Genomic DNA, 19,368 nt, shown 5'->3' with positions numbered 1-19,368 from the left:
CCTCACAGCATCTTGTGAGATTGGCCAACGTTTTCAGAAGTCTGGGAAGTTAATCTCTGCCTCAGACACTGTGGCTCAATGAAACCCTCCTCAGAGTGGTTGCAGGACAGCCTCATCTAGCAGTGAGGCGGAGTCCCAGGACAGCCTCCTCATCTTGGCAGTGAGGCGGAGTCCCAGGACAGCCTCATCTTGGCAGTGAGGTGGAGTCCCAGGACAGCCTCCCCATCTTAGCAGTGAGGAGGAGTCCCAGGACAGCCTCCCCATCTTGGCAGTGAGGTGGAGTTGCCGGATAGCCTCCTCATCTTGGCAGTGAGGTGGAGTCCCAGGACAGCCTCCTCATCTTGGCAGTGAGGCGGAGTCCCAGGACAGCCTCATCTTGGCAGTGAGGTGGAGTCCCAGGACAGCCTCCCCATCTTAGCAGTGAGGAGGAGTCCCAGGACAGCCTCCCCATCTTGGCAGTGAGGTGGAGTTGCCGGATAGCCTCCTCATCTTGGCAGTGAGGTGGAGTCCCAGGACAGCCTCCCCATCTTAGCAGTGAGGCGGAGTCCCAGGACAGCCTCCCCATCTTGGCAGTGAGGCAGAGTCCCAGGACGGCCTCCCCATCTTAGCAGTGAGGCAGAGTCCCAGGATGGCCTCCCCATCTTGGCAGTGAGGAGGAGTCCCAGGACAGCCTCCCCATCTTGGCAGTGAGAAGGAGTCCCAGGACAGCCTCCCCATCTTGGCAGTGAGGCAGAGTCCCAGGACGACCTCCCCATCTTGGCAGTGAGGAGGAGTCCCAGGACGGCCTCCCCATCTTGGCAGTGAGGCAGAGTCCCAGGACAGCCTCCCCATCTTAGCAGTGAGGCGGAGAACGAGCAAGTGTTGGTAACATTCCGTTCTCCTTGCGCCGGGCTGGGTGCGCGTACCCAGCCGTGGACTGTTCTGAGTCTGTGTGGCCTTCCTGCCTTGATGGCTTCTCTCCCGGTGCTGCAGGGAGCTGCTGGAGACCACGTGCCGCCTGGCCAACACGCTGAAGAGGCATGGAGTGTGCCGAGGCGACCGTGTGGCCATCTACATGCCCGTGTCCCCCCTGGCCGTGGCCGCCATGCTGGCTTGTGCCAGGATCGGAGCTGTCCACACCGTTGTCTTCGCCGGATTCAGCGCAGAGTCCTTGGCTGGGAGGATCAATGACGGTGAGGTCTGGCGGGAGGGAGGCAGCCCGGCGTCCCGTCCACTCCTGGGGGCCGGCCTCTGGCTGGAGTGTGTTAGAGTAGAGATGAACAGTAGTGACAGTCATGTGAAGGCTGGTGCTGCCCGGCAGGGCCAGGGGCGGGGCGAGGGGCGTTTGCTCTGTATGCGACAGAGCTGAGCGCTCCAGGGGCCCACGTTAGAGGCACAGCCATGTGGCAGCAGGTCCTGATTGCCTGGGGGAAGCTGGCAGGGTGGGGTGCAGGAGGGGGGCCTGGAGATGAGCTGAGGCTGGGGCTCACGGGGAAGGCACAGCTGGCGACAGTGGGGAGCTTCCTAGTGTGTGGACACAGGTGCGGATCCACTCTGGAGATCTGGAGTCAGGTGAGGGGCCTGTGTGCGTCCTTGCACCTTTCAGACTGCAGGTGGGTCGGTCTCCTGGACACAGCAGCAGTGTGGTCAGAGTGTCGAGTGACCCTGCTCTTGGTCACAGAGTCTGAGAGGGCTTCCCCAGGAAGGTGCCAGGTTCTGGGAGCCATTGAGAATCTTGAGTCTCAAAGCAGGCTGGCCTGGGTGAATGGAGTAGAGCTGTCAGCCCCTGGTGCTCACCAGCCTCTTTAGAAAAGGCTGGGGGCTCTCCCTCTCCATTGGCTGCCAGGCTTCTCCTCCACTTAAGTCCGAGAGCCAACGCTGCCTCTGCCCCCTCTATAGCAGCTGCGTGGTGCCAGGCACTGTGCTAACCCTTTGCACCTTCAAATGACTGTCCCCTTCAGCCAGCTCAGTCCTTGTGAGTTCGAATGAGGTACTATTCTTACCACTCTTCCCTTTAAACTCACCACTGTGACCATTTATTTCTGCTTTCCGGATGTTGCGAATGTACTTGCTCTGGAAGCTTATGAACAGGAACACCTGCTATCCGTGTTGGGGTGTGGACCCGCGAGGGGAATTGCTGGTTCCTGTGGAAATTCCAGGTTTAGCTCACTGCTGAGAAACCGTAATAGGAGCTGTGCGTCTTACAGTCCCACCAGCAGAGTGTGAGGGTTCCAATTACCCTTTATCCACATCCACACTTGCTTTCCGTTTAGTCATGGTGGGAACAAAGAGGTGTCTTGTGCCTTTGATTTGCATTTCCCTAATGACTAATACTACTGAGCATCTTTTTCTCTGCTTGTTGGACATTTGTTTGTCTTCTTTGGAGAAATGTCTTAAGGTGTTTGCCTGTTTTTTAATTGGTCATTTGCCGTTTTGTTGAGTTTCTTATAAACCTGGCATAGTGGTGGATGCTTGTATTGGGAGGCTGAGACAAGAGCATTGCAGATACGAGGTCAGCCTCGGCAGGTAGTGGGACCCCGCAGCCTAGCAAGACCCTGCTTCAAAGCAAAAAAATAAGCCGGGCGTGGTGGTGCACGCTTGTCATCCCAGTATTTGGGAGGCTGAGACGGGAGGATCATGGTTCACAGCCAGCCTCGGCTACTTAATGAAGCCCTTTGCAACTCAGTGAGACCCTGTTTCAAAATCAAGAATAAAAAATAGGGCTGGAGGTGTAGCTCGGAGGTAAAATGCTCCTGGGTTCCATCCCTAGTACCGCAATAAATAAATAAATGAATGAATAAATAAATAAAGGGCTGAGGGTGTGGCATGGAGATAGAATGCTCCTGGATCCCATCCCCAGTGCTACAAAAAAGTTCTTTATATATTCTTGATGCTGGACTTTTATTAGATATTATGATTTGCAAACTTTTCTCCTATAGGTTATCTTTTGTAGTGTCCTTTGATGCACAAAAGTTCTTAATTTTGATGGATTCTAGCTTAACTTTTTCTTTTATGACTTGTGCTATATGAAGAAATCACCACCAAATATAGTATGAAGAACTGTTCCTATGTTTTCTTCTATGGGCTTTGGAGTTTTAGCTTTTACAGTTAGTTCATTTTCAGTTAGTTTTTATCACTGTGGATGGACCTCGGGCCCTGCGGGTGCTTAGCAGGCGCTCTACCATGGAGCGCCCCTGCCCCTTGACTTCGTGTTTGTACAGGGTATGAAGTAAGGGTCCAGGCGCACTTCCCCCTGTGGATATCCAGTGGTTCTGGCTCCAGTGGTCCAACAGACTGCTCTTTCCCTTGTTGAATGGGCTTTGCGCCTGTGTTGTAAGTGCTGGGGGTGGAAGCCAGGGTCTCACACTGCTGGGCAAGTGCTGTGCCACCAGCTGCACCCCGCACACACTTGTTTAAAATGATTTGCCCGCATGCCTGAGGGCTTGTTTCTGGGCTCTCCCTACTCCTCCGTTGATGTCTCTCCGTGTCTCAAACTGTTTGCTACCACTGAGCTATACTCTCAGCCCTGTTTTATGTTTTACTTTGAAGCAGCGTCTCCCTAAGTTGCTGAGGCTGGCCTTGAACCTGTTCTCCTCCTGTCTCAGCCTCCCAAGTCCTGGGATGCCAGGGGATTTTCCTGTGCCCAGTTAGGCTGGGAAGCTTTATGCTGCTGGGTGGCAGCAGAGGAGTCTCCAAGGCCCCTGTTGGAGCTGGCGAGGACCAAAGTGGAAGAACGCACGGTCTCTGCTGGAGGCTGGACCCTCCCTCTCTGCCACGCTTTTAGGCTTCACGTGTGCGGCTGCAGGGTGGCTCTGGGGTGAAGCCGGAGGGAGCCAAGCAGATAAGTGCATTCTGTCCCTCCAGCCAAGTGCAAGGTGGTTGTCACCTTCAACCAAGGGCTCCGGGGAGGCCGCGTGGTGGAGCTGAAGAAGATCGTGGACCAGGCCGTGAAGAGCTGCCCCACCGTCCAGTGCGTCCTGGTGGCGCACAGGACGGACAACAAGGTCCCCATGGGGGATCTGGACGTGCCCCTGGAGCAGGTGGGTTTCCATGCCTTGTGATTTGAGGATCAGGGACTTTTACCAGGCTAGCTGGTCTGGTGCCTGTTGGGCTCTGGTTCTCAGTCTGGAATCCCTAGAGATGCCTGGGTCCCCCTGTGGCGTCCATCTTTGGTTTGGGTGCTGGGTGGAACCCAGGGCCTCCTTGGCAGAGCATGTGCTCGCCCACTGCTGCCCTGCCAGGACCAGCGCTGGCATCGCACCTGGACTGGCCACAGGAGGTGTCCCCGAGTCCGTGGTATGCCCCAGGGCAGCTGGCAGTGGCTTCTCAGGGCTCTGGGGACTGAGTGCCTGGCGGGCTTTCTCCTCCCTCCAGGAGATGGCCAAGGAGGCCCCCGAGTGCGCCCCAGAGAGCATGGACAGCGAGGACATGCTCTTCACGCTCTACACCTCGGGGAGCACTGGGACCCCCAAGGGGCTGGTCCACACGCAGGCGGGCTACCTGCTCTACGCCGCACTGACGCACAAGGTAGGGTGGTGCGGGGGCAGCGGCCGCCGCGGGCGGACTCCTCCTGTGATGGGGTAATGTCCTGGTGTGCAGCCTGCTGTTTCTTGTGGTGTGTTCCTGAGCAGGGATGTCATGAGTCGTGCCTGCACGTGTGTGCGTGTGTGTGCACGCGTGTGCGCACACAGGTGAGAAGAGGCTCACTGTGGCCCTGCAGCCCCTGCCCTGCCCTCCTCCGTCTGCTTGAGGCTTGCAAGCCCACCTTGGCCCCCATCATCCAGGCCCAGGTCACTCACCGGGAGGCAGTGTTCTGAGGACCTGGGCTCAGGCCTGTGAGTCCCTAACTCCATAAGAAATGTGAAAAACTGTACCTTAGCCAGGTGTGGTGGTCCACACCTGTAATCCCAGTACTTGAAAGGCTGAGACAGGAGGATCACAGGTTTGAAGCCAGCCTCAGCAACTTAGCAAGACCCTGATTTTAAAAAGAGGGGGTGGGCTGGGCGTAGTGGCGCATGCTTGTAATCCCCGTGCTTGGGAGGCAGAGACAGGAGGATCGCGCAGGTTGGAAGCCAACAGCACTGGCTTAAGAGACCCTGTTTCCAAAAATAAAATAGGTCTGGGAGTGTAGCCCGGAGGTAGAAGGGCTTCCAGGAACCCAGGCGTGGTGGCGCACGCTTGTAATCCCTGCACTTGGGAGGCTGAGACAGGAGGATCGCACAGGTTTGAAGCCAGCCTCAGCTACTGAGTGAGGCTCTCAGCAACTTAGCAAGACCCTGTTTCCAAATACAATATAAATTAGGTCTGGGAGTATAGCCTGGAGGTAGAAAGCCCCTGGGTTCCACCCCCAATACCACAAAAAAAGAAAAAGGGGGGATGTGCTGAGGGTATAGCTTGTAGGTAAAAGGTGACTGGTTTCAATCTTCAGTACCACCCTCACCAAAAATTATATCTTACAACTTCGCTGGAGAAAAAGAATCCAAAGAACAGAAATCTATAAAGGGTTGGGGTGAGCTTGTGGTAGAGCACATGCTTAGCATTTGTGAGGCTCTGGGTTCATTCTTCAGCACCAAACGTGTTATATGTTAAAGACATCTGCTTAAAAAGCTTATCTTTGTTTTCTGATTTTAAAAGAAAGGAAAACATTTTTTGGTAGCCCTTTAAAAGAATTATAGACTGTAGGGCTTACTCATTTCAAAAGTAAAATTTTTAAACAATGCTTTTATAAAGAAGCTTAAATTTATCATGTGAGATTGCATACAGTGACCACCCTCTGGAATATACAGCGTATTATAGAGCACGCTTGTTATTCCAATAAATGCACTTGCAAATCAGTGCTCATTTAACTGTAGGGAGGCTAGCGGCTTAACCGGGCATCCCTGTCATCCTGGGGAGTAGCTGGCACCTCTGGGGACTCCTTGACACTCTCAAGACACAGATGGTCTTGAGAGACCTGGACTCTGTTTCAAAAGGCCAACTCCGCGCCCTCTGGTGGCAGCAGTGAAGAGAACGGACTGGCGGGTGACCAGCGGCGGGGCTGTCTGGGCAGGTGGCATCAGTCCCAGCACAGCCGGTTGGGCGGGTCCTGCACCCCTTACTGGATGGCCAGAGGGCAGCAGTGGGCCTGGGACGGGAACGGTGATCGGCAGCTTGGGTCACAGGCGAGGCGAGCCTGGGTGAGCGAGGGTGAAGCAGCGTTGCGCAGAAACACGGGCGTCCACACGTGTGCATGGCACTCACACGCAGCCCCGAGAGCACAGGCAGACGACGTCATGCTGAAAGCCAGTCCATCCTCACTCGCCACGGGACACAGGTCTCGGGCCTTCCTCCGCCTTGGCTTTCTTATCTGAAAAGCCCCCTCCCACTTAGTCCCTTGTGGGGACGTGGCAACGTCTGACCACATGTAAAGGCTTTCGAAAACAGAACCCCTGCGACCAAGCACCTAGAAGTCGCAACCTCACCTGTTCCTGTCTTTATGCAGCACCTGTGTTTCGGGAAGCTGTACAGTGGAGCGATTCTTCTTTATTGGGTTCCCAGCTTCTGCCATTTCAACATGTGGAGACTTTCTGAGCACTGGGAACAGAGGCTTCCAGGCTTCTGTGCACAGGACCAACAGGGGTGGAGTGGGAAGGGAAGTGTGTTCCCTCTCACTTGCTAGGCAGGCAGCTCCACCCAGGTGCAGGGGTGCAGGGCGGCTGGGGACACCCTCAGGACAACGTGGGTGCTGTGCAGTCAGGGCGCGGCTCAGTTGCCGGGCCCTTAGGAGAGTGCCCAGCCCCAACAGCAGGGCCTCCCGCCAAGCAGGGAGAGAAGTCTCCAGCCTTCTGGCAGAGCTGGCACTTTGGGTCCAAGTTGTGCTAGTAATCCTTTTGGCGCCTGCATGCTGCAAGGCTTTGGGACCAGGTATCTGGGTTTGCCAGCACAGGCCGAGCTGCTTCTTGCTTGAGGGCACCCCTGCCCAGGAAACACAGCCCCAGAAGCCTGGCTGCACCCCACCCCCAGTGGCCTGTAGAGCTGTGGCCATGGCTCCTCCTCTACAGCCTGACTGCCAAAGGTTCCCTGCAGGTTGGAGCCCACTCTTGCCCTTTGCAATTGTTTTTTGTGGTACTGGGGATGGAACCCAGGGGCATTCTACTTCTGAGCTACACCCCCAGCCCTATTTTTTATTCTTTATTTTGAAACAGGGCCTCACTGAGTTGTGGAGGCTGGTTGTGCACTCAAGATCCTCCTGTCTCAGCCTCCCAAGTACTGGGATGACAAGCATTGCCACCACGTCCAGCTTTGCAGTTTTTCTTTGGATGTCTTTGAATTCCTTTTAACCTGTGGGTCCCCTCTCTTTCATTTCCTTTGGCCATTTCCCCTGGTGCCCCACTGTCCTTTCTGTTTCCTGCAAAGGGGCAGTTGGATCCTGAGACAGGATCAGGCTTTGACTGGACCCTTGGCCAGAATGAAGGGGACACAGGTATCTCTCCACTCTTGCTCTTAGAAGCTGAGAATGCTTAGTATGATTCTTGGCCTTTGCAGTTTTAAAGAGACATAAAAAAATTGCATCATAAGGTATTGCAGAAAGGTGCTCATATCTTTTTAAAATGTTTTTGATTTTGGAGTTCGATCTCAGAGCCTTGCACACGCGAAGCCCCTGCTCTACTACCAAGCTGCATCTTGAGACCAGAAGCCCATACACTAGATGAAGTTTTGCCTCTGGGTGCTCACCCATTTAGACCCACAGGACCTCTCCCTCCCCAGCCCTGGGAGCATGCCCCTCACGAGTGGCCCCAGCGCAGCCTCCAGCCCTAGGTCAGCTGCCTGCCTCTGGCTTCTCCCTGCTCTGGAGGCACATGCTTCCTTCCGTACATGCCTGGTTCTCTCTTTATTGGGTTCCCAGCTTCTGCCATTTCAACATGTGGAGACTTTCTGAGCACTGGGAACAGAGGCTTCCAGGCTTCTCACACACCTGCAAGGTCACCCTGCTGTTTTGCACCCAGGGCCATGCTGGGCGGGAGGACAGGCTCCTGATATCTGCCTCCTGTGTTCACAGCTCGTGTTTGACTACCAGCCAGGTGATGTCTTTGGCTGTGTGGCTGACATCGGCTGGATCACAGGTCACAGCTACGTGGTATATGGACCCCTCTGCAATGGAGCCACCAGCGTCCTTTTTGAGAGTACTCCTGTCTACCCTGATCCTGGTGAGGACTGAGGACACGGTCTTTGGCCCTGAAGTGACTCAGGGAAGGGAAAGGAGGAGGTCCAGGGAAGGGCAGAGGCCAGGCCCTGGCAGGGTACAGTTACTGTGGTCCTGCTGGCCAGGTGTCCAAATGGACACTGAGCTGCTGGGCTGAGCCCGCACAGCATCTTCAGGAAGATAAGATGAACCACAGGAGGGTCTGGTTAGGAAGACATCGCCTCCAAGCCACCCACTCCAGCACTCCTGCCCCTCTGACTTAAGCTGCCTGCCTTGAGCTTCCTCCTTGACCTGGTCCAGCCCTCGCTGAATCCCAGTCCAGCCTCTTCCTCCTCTGTTCCCCTGCTCCTCTGCCAGAGCGCTGGCCCGGAGCCACCTTTGTGAACCTGAGATCTCCTTGATGACACAGTCCTGTCGTGATCGCTTTGGAGCAGGTGCCCACTGGGGGCAACCGTAGCTGGTTCTAGGTGACTGCCCCATGGTGTATCCCACTGAAGTGCTCTCGTGGCCTGGGCCCTCAGGCGATTGGTTTTAATGTGACAGTCACAGTGGCTCTGCCTGAGGCTCTTGACTGAGCCGTCCACCCCGCGCAGACTTCCTTGCTACCTCTGCTCGGCTGCCAAAGGGAGCTGGACACACCCAGCGAGGAGGAAGTGGGGCCGGGCTGGAGATGGAGCACCCTGTCTCATTTCACCATTTCGGGGAATGGTGTGAGTCCTGGGTCTCCAGGGCAGGTGTATGTAGGCTGGGCAGATGGCCCCCATCCTGGGGCACACCAGCGCTACTATGCTGTTGCCAGGGGAAGACCAGTAACCCCTTTAATGGTGACTATGCCAAAGTTCTATGTCATTTTTGAAAATCTACAGTGATTTCCTTTTGAACCGGTTCCTGGCTAGCTCATGTGGGCCACACCGTGAGGATAGTTACCTGCACCCTGCACATGGGATGCTGGGTGGAGGCTGCCTGCAGGGCTCCCTTCCCGCGTGCTCCTTTCTGCCTCCAGGATGGGCATGGTCCCTTTCTTGTGACCCCATGAGGATGTCTGCACACACCCAGCACGCAGTAACTCTGGACTTGCCTCTGGATACATTTACAATAGGCTGGCTGGTTCTCCTCCTGACGGTGGGTTTGGGCCCTTTTGTAGGTCGGTACTGGGAGACGGTACAGAGATTAAAAATCAATCAATTCTACGGCGCCCCGACAGCTGTCCGGCTGTTGCTGAAGTACGGCGACTCCTGGGTGAAGAAGTACGACCGCTCCTCACTGCGCACACTGGGGTCAGGTGAGCGCTGAGCCTGCGAGCTGCGGCTCGGGCACTGGCTGGGTGGCCCTGAGCAGGAGGCAGCAGCAGTGGGTCTATGCCGGAGTGCGGGCTCAAGAGGGTGTACATGCTTCTTTCTCCCCTCCGTTGAGGTGTGCGGGGGGGGGGAATGCATAAAGCCAAGTGTGCAGTGTGAGGAATGCTCACCTGTGCGCATGTGGAGATGACACAGAAGCAGACACGGGAGGCTCCTGTCTGCGGTCCCCAGCTGCGACTCTTTGGCCCTCACTGTGGGCTGATCTGTCTGCTCTGAACGTATGTGGATGGGCCCGTACAGTGCGCTGTTGCGGCCGCAGTGACTGCTTACCTCTGTAGCTCTGTGGTAACCCATTACATGACTATCCATTCGCTCCTGAGGGGCCTGAGCCTCTGGCTCTGAACAGAGGCTGGGACCACCCTTGCATGTGTGCGTTTGGGATGGGCGTCAGCGCTCATGGCTGTAAACTGTACACTGGGAGTCACATTTGTGGGCTACGGAGTAAACATGTAAATACATATCTTTAATAGAGTTTGCCCAAACCAGTTGTCCAAAGTGGTTGCATTGGGTGTACACCTTCGTACATACTAAGAGAAAGGTCCCATTTGCCCCCCAAATACTGCATGGAACCGTGCTCCTGCAGTGGGTTCTCCCACAGTCTTACCAACTTGTGGTCCTCTGTGGTGACAGTACCTCATAATTTGCCTGTCTGTGATGACTGTGAACACGAGGAGCTGCAGTTTACAGTCCTTCAGAAAAGTCAGAGCGGTCCTCCTTCACAGGTCCTTTGGCTCCAGGTTTTTGAGTTTCCTAATTCCTCTTTTCTTCCTTGCGTGGATTCAGTGGGAGAGCCTATCAACCACGAGGCCTGGGAGTGGCTCCACACGGTGGTGGGAGACAGCAGATGTGTGCTGGTGGACACCTGGTGGCAGACAGGTGAGACCGTCCCGGAGCAGCCTGCGTCAGGTCTGGGCTGGGGGAGGCTCGCGCTTGGCAGCCGCTGTGCCGGAGCGTGCTGAGCCGGAGTCCCTTCAGCACGGGGTGAGCGGAGCGCTCAGCGGGAGCCCGGCCTCTGTGCCTGGCTGTAGGATGATGTGTGATGCCTTCTGAGCCTTCAGTCCCTCGTTTGTAAAGTGAGGGCTCTGCCATGGGGTCTGGGTGAAGTGAGACCACACAGCCGAGGTGTCGGAGCTCTTGCATCACCGCGACCAAAACACCTGACGAGCTTAGAGGAGGAAAGGTTTACTGAGGCTCAGAGGGCGGTCCATGGTCAGCGGAGGCTCAGGATGAGGATGGTCCATGGTCAGCGGAGGCTCAGAGGGCGGTCCATGGTCAGCGGAGGCTCAGGATTTCAGAGGATGGTCCATGGTCAGCGGAGGCTCAGAGGGCGGTCCATGGTCAGCGGAGGCTCAGGATTTCAGAGGATGGTCCATGGTCAGCGGAGGCTCAGAGGGCGGTCCATGGTCAGTGGAGACTCAGGATTTCAGAGGATGGTCCATGGTCAGCGGAGGCTCAGAGGGCGGTCCATGGTCAGCGGAGGCTCAGGATTTCAGAGGATGGTCCATGGTCAGCGGAGGCTCAGAGGGCGGTCCATGGTCAGCGGAGGCTCAGGGTTTCAGAGGGCAGTCGTCATCAGCAGAGGCTTAGAGGGTGGTCCATGGCCAGGTGAGGTTCAGAGGGTGATCCATGGTCAGCCGAGGCTCAGAGGGAGGTCCATGGCCAGTGGAAGCCCAGAGGGTGGTCCAAGGTCAGCTGGTCCTAAGCAGGAACCACAAAAGGAGGGGTGGGAGGGAGGGAGGGAGGGAGGAAGAGGAGGAGGAGAGAGAGATACAGTGTCCAAGGTCACTCTCCCAGAGACCACCTCCTCTGCTGTGTCCCATCTCAGAACCTGGTGCACTGTCTAACCCAAGAGCTTCTCTGGGGACATTTTATTTCCAAACCATAACATCAGTTATGTGGCCTGAGGCCTGGTGTGTAGGAAGGAGGTAGGAGGTGCTCAGAGTTCACTTTTCTCTAACGGGTGTTTCTTTCTCCTTCTCTCTCTCTCTCTCTCTCTCTCTCTCTCTCTCTCTCTCCTTTTGTCTGGGCTTGGGATTGAACCTACGGCCTTGATCATGCCAGACAAGCAGTCTATCACTGAGCTACATCCCCAGCCCAAGGAACCCTTTCTGAACACAGATACACCTGATGAGGATGGGCCCTAACGTTCAAGGGACCGCAAGTCTAAACATTAGTGGGAAAAGGAAGTGTTTCTGTTTTGACTCTTCCCTTTTCTCTGACTTACTGGGATGATTGGGGCAAGAAATCATGACAATGAATTAACATAGCTCCCTGAGGTCTGGCCTCTGGTGGCCGGCGAGAAGCACCTCTGAGTAGTGTGGTTTGCCATTCAGGGAGGCCAGCTGGAGGCCTGCTGACGGCGAGTCCCAGGAGATGTCCCACCCGGCGGACAGGGCCGAGAGAAGGACCCAGGGACAGCTCCTGGCTCCAGCCATCACTGAGCCGTGTAGGGTGGACTCTGTCCTTTTGCACGGGGCCTGAGTGGCTTGGGCCTTAACCTGTGGGGGACGGAGCCCCCTATGCTTTGGGCCTTGGGCATGTCCATGCTGCAGACAGGGAAGGCCTCTGCCACCCCGAGCAGGGCACAGGGGTCGGCCATACCCCTTTGAGGCAGGCTCCAAGGCCAACCGGGCATTTCTTCTCATCTAATCCACAGAAACGGGCGGCATCTGCATTGCGCCTCGACCCTCTGAGGAAGGGGCCGAGATCCTCCCTGGCATGGCCATGAGGCCCTTCTTCGGCATTGTCCCCACTCTCATGGACGAGAAGGTGTGTGAGCCTGACAGAGGCGGTGCCCGCTGTCCTGCCCACCATTCTCCCTGCCCACTCCCCCGCCCTTTGCCCAGGGCCTGCCCTCAGGTCTAGCAGGGTCCTCACTCAGTGCCTGCCTCTTACAGCACACAGCTGACAGCCTCGCTGTGGGGCGAGCGGGGACCTTCCTCACACTCCCAGCCTCGATGCAAAGTCTGGGACAGTTCTGTGTGGGCCCTGGCTTGTCACTTCTGTGCCTCAGGCCAAGAGTGAGGAGGACGGAGGTGACTGTCCATTCCTTGTGTCTCTGTCTCCTATGGGGGTCTGCAGGGAAACGTTGTGGAGGGCGGTGACGTCTCTGGGGCCCTGTGCATCTCCCAGGCTTGGCCTGGCATGGCCAGGACCATCTATGGTGACCACCAGAGATTCATAGAAGCCTACTTCAGCCCTTATCCAGGTGAGTGGGCTGCAGCGGGGACTGTATCTCCATGGCCTGGTCTCAGTTAATGGCAATTGAGTGCTGTGCGTGGGGGTTAAGAACAGGCACTGTGCAGGCTGGAGTTTGAGTTCGGCCCCTCCCCCTATCCCCAGCCCTCTCTGTCTCTACTGTGAGCTACTGCAGGGCTCAGTGGGCTCGTGGACAGGAGAGTGAGCCCAGGACACAGCACCAGCCACGGTGGGTGTCGCCAGCCCTTAGGAGGGACAGGTGAACACACTGCCTTGCGCACTGTTGCGAAGGCTGGGAGGTTTCTTCCATGTACTTTATTTTCCCCTGGTTTGCTTTTATGCCATTGGGCTGGACGTTTTTGTGAGTGCCTCCTTTCTGCCTGCGGGTGCAGTCATTTTTCGTCTCCGGCTGAGGCTCACTTTGGGAGGCTTCTGGAGCGTTCTGTGTGTCCCTTCTGTCTCCCTGGACACCTGCAGTCTGTTGCCCTTGTTGTTTCTCAGCACCACCTGTTCATTGCGATTCTTACCTGCCAAGTGGTGCCATCTAGAACCGTGTCTGCGAAGCCGGATGTGGTGGCACAACCCTGTAATCTTGGCCTGAGATTATGGAAGGCCAGATAGGAGGGTCACAAGTTTGAGACCGGCCTCAGCAACTCAGTGAGACCCTGTTTAAAACAGGGCTGGGGTGTAGCTTGGAGGCGCAGCGCCCCTGAGTCCAGTGCCTCGCATCACAGTAAAATAAAAGCCAAAAAGTTAATTTTAGCTGGGCGTGGTGGCTCACACCTGTAATCTCAGCTACTCAGGAGGCTAAGGCAGGATGACTGCAGTTTTGAGGCCAGTGTGAGGTCATCTAGAAAGACCCTCTTTCACAATTAAAAATAAAAAGGACCGAGCTTGCAGCTCAGAGACAGAATGCTCCTGGGCTCAATCTCCAGCAGTATGAAAAAAAAAAAAAGTTTTCTGCAGTAGATGCAAGAAGAGCTGGGAGGGAGAAAGGTTTTCTGTCAAGCACTGGCGTCAGAGTCTGCTCTGCAGAGCGGGTGGCCAGCCCGCTGTGTCCCTCGGAGGCCTGCGGCCCCGCCTGCCTGTCACTGAACCCCTGCTGTGCCCAGGATATTACTTCACTGGAGACGGGGCTTACAGAACCAGGAGCGGCTATTACCAGATCACGGGCCGCATGGACGACGTCATCAACATCAGCGGCCACCGCCTGGGGACCGCAGAGATCGAAGATGCGATGGTGAGCCAGCCAGGGCCTCACCTTACCCGCTGACCTCAGAGGTGGGTGTGCCGTGGCCTCCCTGGCTCCGGGGCTGCCACACTTTGCCCTTGTCCTCTTGCCATGTACAGGCTAACCACCCCGCAGTGCCCGAGACTGCCGTCATTGGCTACCCCCACGACATCAAAGGTGAAGGTGAGTGGCCGAGGAGGCGCCTCTCGACCTCTGACCTGAGGAGAGGGGCGGAGTGGGGGTGATGGGGTTTGTGGGCCAAGCTGCTGCTTCTCTTCTTTCTCAAGAGGAGTTCTGGGTGAGGAAGCAGGACGACATACATATGAGGCCGGGCTCAGGATTCTGAAGTGATGACCCGGGCCTTCCTCCTCTGTCCTTGGAGCATCTGGCTGGCGCACTGTCCACACCCAGTTAGAGTTAGAGATGTCCGGCCACTGTGCGCACCCACCCTGCTCATTTGCTTGGCCACACATGCAGGAGGAAGGGAGGAGCAGCGCCTGGGCCGGGACGTGCCACGCAGGGGCTCTGCAGAGCAGTCCCGCAGCTCGGCGCGTGCTGGGGAGGCAGGATGAGGGCCAGCCCGGCCTCCTGTGTGAGGACACAGCCAGGCTCAGGTGCCGGGGAGGCGGGGACATCCGAGTGTTGGAGAGCCGCCCTGGCCTGGCCGTGAGACCTGGACACACACCGACCGGTGTTGGGGCGGCCACGCAGTGGTGGGCAGTCGCTTGCTCCTGGACGTGTTCAGCAAGCATCTGAAACACCTACTGTGTTCCAGGCCGTTCAGATGCTGGGGACAGAGCAGTGAGTGGAGACCAGGTCTTGATCCTCAGGGAGCCACCAAGCTGGGAGGAGTCAGGGACTAGAGGGGAGACGGACAGTGGACAATGAACAGGGTCCGCGAGGACTCGCACAGCATGCAGGGGTAAGATGAGGCGCCGACGCAGGACTGGACAAGCAGCTGAGCGGTGGGGGAGCCGTGTGTAGAGGCTGGTGCTCAGAGGCAGGCCAATCAGCAGGGAGGGCAGGGGGCAGCAAGCGACTGCTCCTACGGACAGTGATGTGGTTAGGCCCCTGTGTGACGGCGGGAGCCTCTGAACATCCTCCTGGAACTTGCCGAGGTAGGGACAGACAATCCAGTGTTTGAGCCAACGTGTGGGCTGGCCAGGGCTGCCCCTGAGGGCTTTCTGCCACGATGGCGGAAACCCACAGCCCCTGGTACGTATGTGTCGACTCGCGTTGGAAGTGTGGCTCGCGTGCTGAGGATGCGTTTCCAACTGGAGTTCTGCAGAGCAGTACCATGGGAGCAGCCACCATGGCTTGTGGGCTGCGTGCCCATGAGGCGGTGCCCTCTAGCTGTTCCTCACACGCCCTGGCTTTTCTCACACGGGGAGGTGGTACCTAAGTCACACTGCCCCGGTCACACACAGCTGTGGACCGGACCTGTGGCGCCAGCTCAGCCACATGACTGCCCATCCGGGAGGTGTGTGGAGCCGTTGGAACCCCTGCCACTCTGCCTGTGGCAGGAAGGCATGCTCAGGGCGGTGGAGAAAGGACCCAGCCGCTACAGTACCACCTCGCAGGCATCCACGCTCCTCTGGATTACGCAGTGTGCACAGAGCGCCTGGCCCTGGGAGGTGGCTGCACCTGTCACTCCCAGCCTTTGCTTCCCTTCCAGCCGCCTTTGCCTTCATTGTGTTGAAAGAAGACATAGGGGATGTGGACGCAGTGGTGAGTGAGCTCAAGTTGGCAGTGGCCACCAAGATCGCCAAATATGCCGTGCCCGATCAGATTCTGGTGAGTGGACAATGCTCCTTTTTTTTTGGGGGGGGTGATACTGGAATTGAACCCAGGGGTATTCTACCTTTGAGCTATAATACCTTAGCCCCCATCCCCTTTAAAATTTTTTTTTTCTGTTTTGAAAGTGTCTTACTAGGTTGATGAGAGTCTTGCTACATTGCTGAGGCTGTCCTTGATCCTGCAATCCTCCTGTCTCAGCCTCCTAAGTACTGGGGTTACAGGTGTGTGCCACCACGCCTGGGCTCCCCACAATTATCAAGTAACTTGCCTGGGCTCCCCGCAGTTATCAAGTAACAATGCTATTAGAAGCCTGTTGTTTCTTTCCAATCGATAATCAAACTGACGGTATTAGTTAACATTTTGGTTGCCCTGACCAAAATATCTGACGAGCACAACTTAAGGAAAAGCTTGTTTGGCCTCGGGGTTTTGGAGGTCAGTCCAAAGTCGGCGGCTCCAGGGCAGGGGCATCGTGGCCGGGGAGAAGCTGTCCAGCTCCTGGCAGCTGGAAGCAGAGAGGCCAGAGGCCCTCAGGGACAGATGTGGCCCTCAAAGGCCCACCCCAGCTCCACCTCCTCTGGCTGTGCACTGGAACTAGGCTTTGCATACCGAGTTTGGGGGACAGTGCAGACCCAAGCACACAGTGAGCGGTGGCAGAGGAGCTTGGGGACAGACGGGGCCACCGCCCCAGAGCCGAGGACACACGCCACCTAGGAGTTGGCTCTGGGCGCGATTAGACAGTCGTGTACCTCGGCTTGTGGAAGCCGGTTACAGGCATGGGCCTGGGTAGTGAAGAAATGGGGACTTCTTTTTCTTTTCTCTCTGCAGTGCTGGGTATCTGTCAGCCTCTGACAACCTGAGGAGATGAGCTTAAAGGGAGGAAAGCTCTATTTTGGTTTAAGGCTCCGAGGGGTCAGTCCAGGGTCGCTTGGCTTGGTTGCTGCTGGACCTATGGGGCCCAGTACATGGAGGGGGAGCAGGTGTGGGTTAGGGCTGCCCACATCATGGCAGCTGGAGGCAGAGTGCGGGGAGGGGTTGGGATCCCAGTACCCGCTCAGGGCACACCCCAGAGCCTGGCTTCCTTGCACTGGCGCCCACTTCTAGGGCTCCGCCCTCTCCCAGGAGCACACAGCTGGGACCATGCCTTGAACACATGGCCTCTGGACCTAGGGCCTTGTCGTGCCAGGCAAGGCCTCTGCCCCTGAGCTGCACACCCAGCCAGATTAGGGATATTAAGTGGACCTGTGGAGAGCGCCGAGGTCTCCGGCCCCCGTGGTCTCTGCACACATTTCCCGTGCAGGGAGTTGGTTCTGGGGGAGCGGGCCACTCTTCAGCTCCTTCGGGTTCTCATCCCTTCCTTTATCAGTGTTTTCTCCCGGTGATTCCTGAGTTGGTGGGGGTCCTCGCGGGCAGGACTTGGTATCCTTCACACTACTGGCCTGGCAGCTGGAGATTCCAGGGAAGCAAAGTTTCCAAAGACAGTCACTACTAAGGACAGTACCTGCACAAGGCCTGGGTTCAGTCCTGGGCATCCTCTCCAAAAACCGTCCCAAACACAGCTCTTTATGAGTTTCCGTGGGCCCTGGCTGCTGGAATGCAAAAGGGTAAAGTTTCCCACTGTATGACAACATTTTGTCAAGGGGCTCTCACCTTTTAAGTCAGACAGAACCGGCCGACTGCCAGGCGTGCGCTCTGGTCTGCGCCTCTGGGGGGCTCAGTCCCCAGGCGCCAGCTGAGTAAACAGGCACAGAGCCCCACCTCAGCCATGCTGCCCTTTGGGTCCTGGCCGTAGGAGGGCACAGCCAGAGGTGGCGGGGACACCCCCTTCTCTGGGGCAGGCCTGGCATGTCAGTCAGCTGCCGTCCCGTCCCCGTGAGGGCATCCCCCGAGGAGCTCGCAGCACAGCCGGCCGCGCAGGCTGGATGCCACGCCGTCTTCTCACGTGGTCCTGCCCTTACAGGTGGTGAAGCGCCTTCCAAAAACCCGGTCTGGAAAAGTCATGCGGCGGCTGCTGAGGAAGATCATCACTAACAGAGCCCATGATCTGGGGGACACCACCACCCTGGAGGATCCCAGCGTCATCACAGAAATCCTGAGCGCTCTTGAGAGGCACAGAGCCCAGCAGGCAGCTGCCAAGTGAGAGGGCCGGCCCTGCACAGCCCGTGACCAGCACACACTCCCGCCCTCCTCCGAGTCACCGCACCGGCTTAATCTTCCCAGCACAAACCCCACGTACACCGCCCCCGAACGTGAAGCCTGGCCGGCGCCCTTTCTCCCTTCTGGGGTGCCCTAGGAGTATAGCCTGTGAAGAGGTACCCTCAGGCGTGGGGGGCTGGTTCTGCTTCACTGCATCTGTCTCCTGGTAATGGCCTGTGTTGGCTCACGGCTTGAGGCAGTCGTGTTTTCTCCAGGGGTTGCTAGATGCAAAGGCAGGGGTTATTTCCATGTGTTTTATGTTGGGAGAACAATGTGTGAGCATTCAAGGTAGCACATGCTCTGTAACACTTACATGGCGAAGACCTCCCTTTGGCCTCCCTGGTGGAGACACTGCAGCGGCCCAGGGTGCACTCTTCATTCCGCTGCGTGTTTCTAATCCCTCTGCCTGAGCACGGCCGTCCTGAGAATTGCCAGCCTGCAGCTAGGTGTCCATCTCTTCTGCCCCGAGCTTGCGTAATCATGGATAACTCCAGAGCAGTGGCGTGAGCACACTCGCCTTTACTTCTGAAGCTGTTCCAGCTCCTCCAAGCTGTGACCTGGAAAGGGTTTCTTTCCCCTCCACGCCTTTTGGTAGGAGGTCAGCATGTTCCATCTGAATAAGCAGGGTTGTTCAGGGAAGCCGCGAAGCCTCAGGTGACCTGGAGCCCCGTTCAGGCTTAATGGGGATCTGCAGCTCGTTCAGGCTGCAGCTGTCAGAACCTCTGAGGTCCAACGAGGGACCTGAGCTCCCGATCAAGACTTTCTCCTTTACAATGTGCCTTAGTCCTCCGAGCGCGGGCGAGTGACGTGCCTTGAGGGGCGGCCGAGCGCTCAGCTCCTAGCTGCGCGTGGGGAGGTATGTGCTGCGGAGGCCCGGCGGGTGGGAAGGGCGTCCCTGTGCCTTGTGGCCATGTAGGGCCTGCTAGGGGCCCTTGACGTGCTGGCCCCTGGGGTGGTTCGGTGGGCACACTGAGCCCCAGTCAGGGCTCATCTATGAAATGGCTTAGTGTCCACTTTGGGTGTTCAAATAAAGCTTTATTTTGTTCATTCTCTGTGGATGGTGATGTTTTGGGTCAATGCTGTTCTTCATTGCTGAATGTAATCCCAGGCACAAACCTGGAAGGGACCTATTCACTCAAAAGATAACACCTGAGAGGAAAACCCAGGCAGGCTAGGTGTAGCTCAGTGGTAGGATGCTTGCCTAGCATGCGTCAGGCCCTGCGTTTGACCCCCAGCACCGTGAAAATAAATTCCCTGACAGGGAACAAGCACGCCCAGCAGCTCACCTACCCTGCACTGCTGCTGGGCAGCTTGGCTGTCTCTGGACTATTGTGCTGTCCAGTACACTCCCTGGCGATTGGCTTTTTTATTTTTAAGAGGTGTCCCTCTTTTTTTGTAAACATGCCCTTTTGTCTTTATATGTTATGTTC

General features: G+C 56.8%; 1 protein-coding gene across 1 annotated transcript in view; it reads left to right on the top strand.

The window, feature by feature from the left end:
• Nucleotides 1–17,882, top strand: part of ACSS1 (acyl-CoA synthetase short chain family member 1) — a gene marked incomplete at both ends in the record, with an annotated part of 34,645 nt that extends 16,763 nt beyond the window's left edge. Inside the window, 12 exons of the mRNA XM_080716450.1 lie at nucleotides 973–1,172; nucleotides 3,844–4,019; nucleotides 4,354–4,506; nucleotides 8,018–8,165; nucleotides 9,306–9,443; nucleotides 10,303–10,395; nucleotides 12,176–12,288; nucleotides 12,601–12,727; nucleotides 13,830–13,957; nucleotides 14,068–14,131; nucleotides 15,624–15,742; nucleotides 17,703–17,882. Of these exons, the coding sequence (XP_080572576.1) occupies nucleotides 973–1,172; nucleotides 3,844–4,019; nucleotides 4,354–4,506; nucleotides 8,018–8,165; nucleotides 9,306–9,443; nucleotides 10,303–10,395; nucleotides 12,176–12,288; nucleotides 12,601–12,727; nucleotides 13,830–13,957; nucleotides 14,068–14,131; nucleotides 15,624–15,742; nucleotides 17,703–17,882 (1,639 nt within the window). The remainder of the gene's footprint in view (nucleotides 1–972; nucleotides 1,173–3,843; nucleotides 4,020–4,353; nucleotides 4,507–8,017; nucleotides 8,166–9,305; nucleotides 9,444–10,302; nucleotides 10,396–12,175; nucleotides 12,289–12,600; nucleotides 12,728–13,829; nucleotides 13,958–14,067; nucleotides 14,132–15,623; nucleotides 15,743–17,702) is intronic.
• Nucleotides 17,883–19,368: the final 1,486 nt, after the last annotated feature.

The sequence above is a fragment of the Muscardinus avellanarius genome, assembly GCF_963383645.1.
Source record: "Muscardinus avellanarius genome assembly, chromosome: 19".
Classification (NCBI taxonomy): domain Eukaryota; kingdom Metazoa; phylum Chordata; class Mammalia; order Rodentia; family Gliridae; genus Muscardinus; species Muscardinus avellanarius.
The sequence above is the reverse complement of the archived record's forward strand: the minus strand, read 5'-3'. Positions and strand labels throughout refer to the sequence as shown.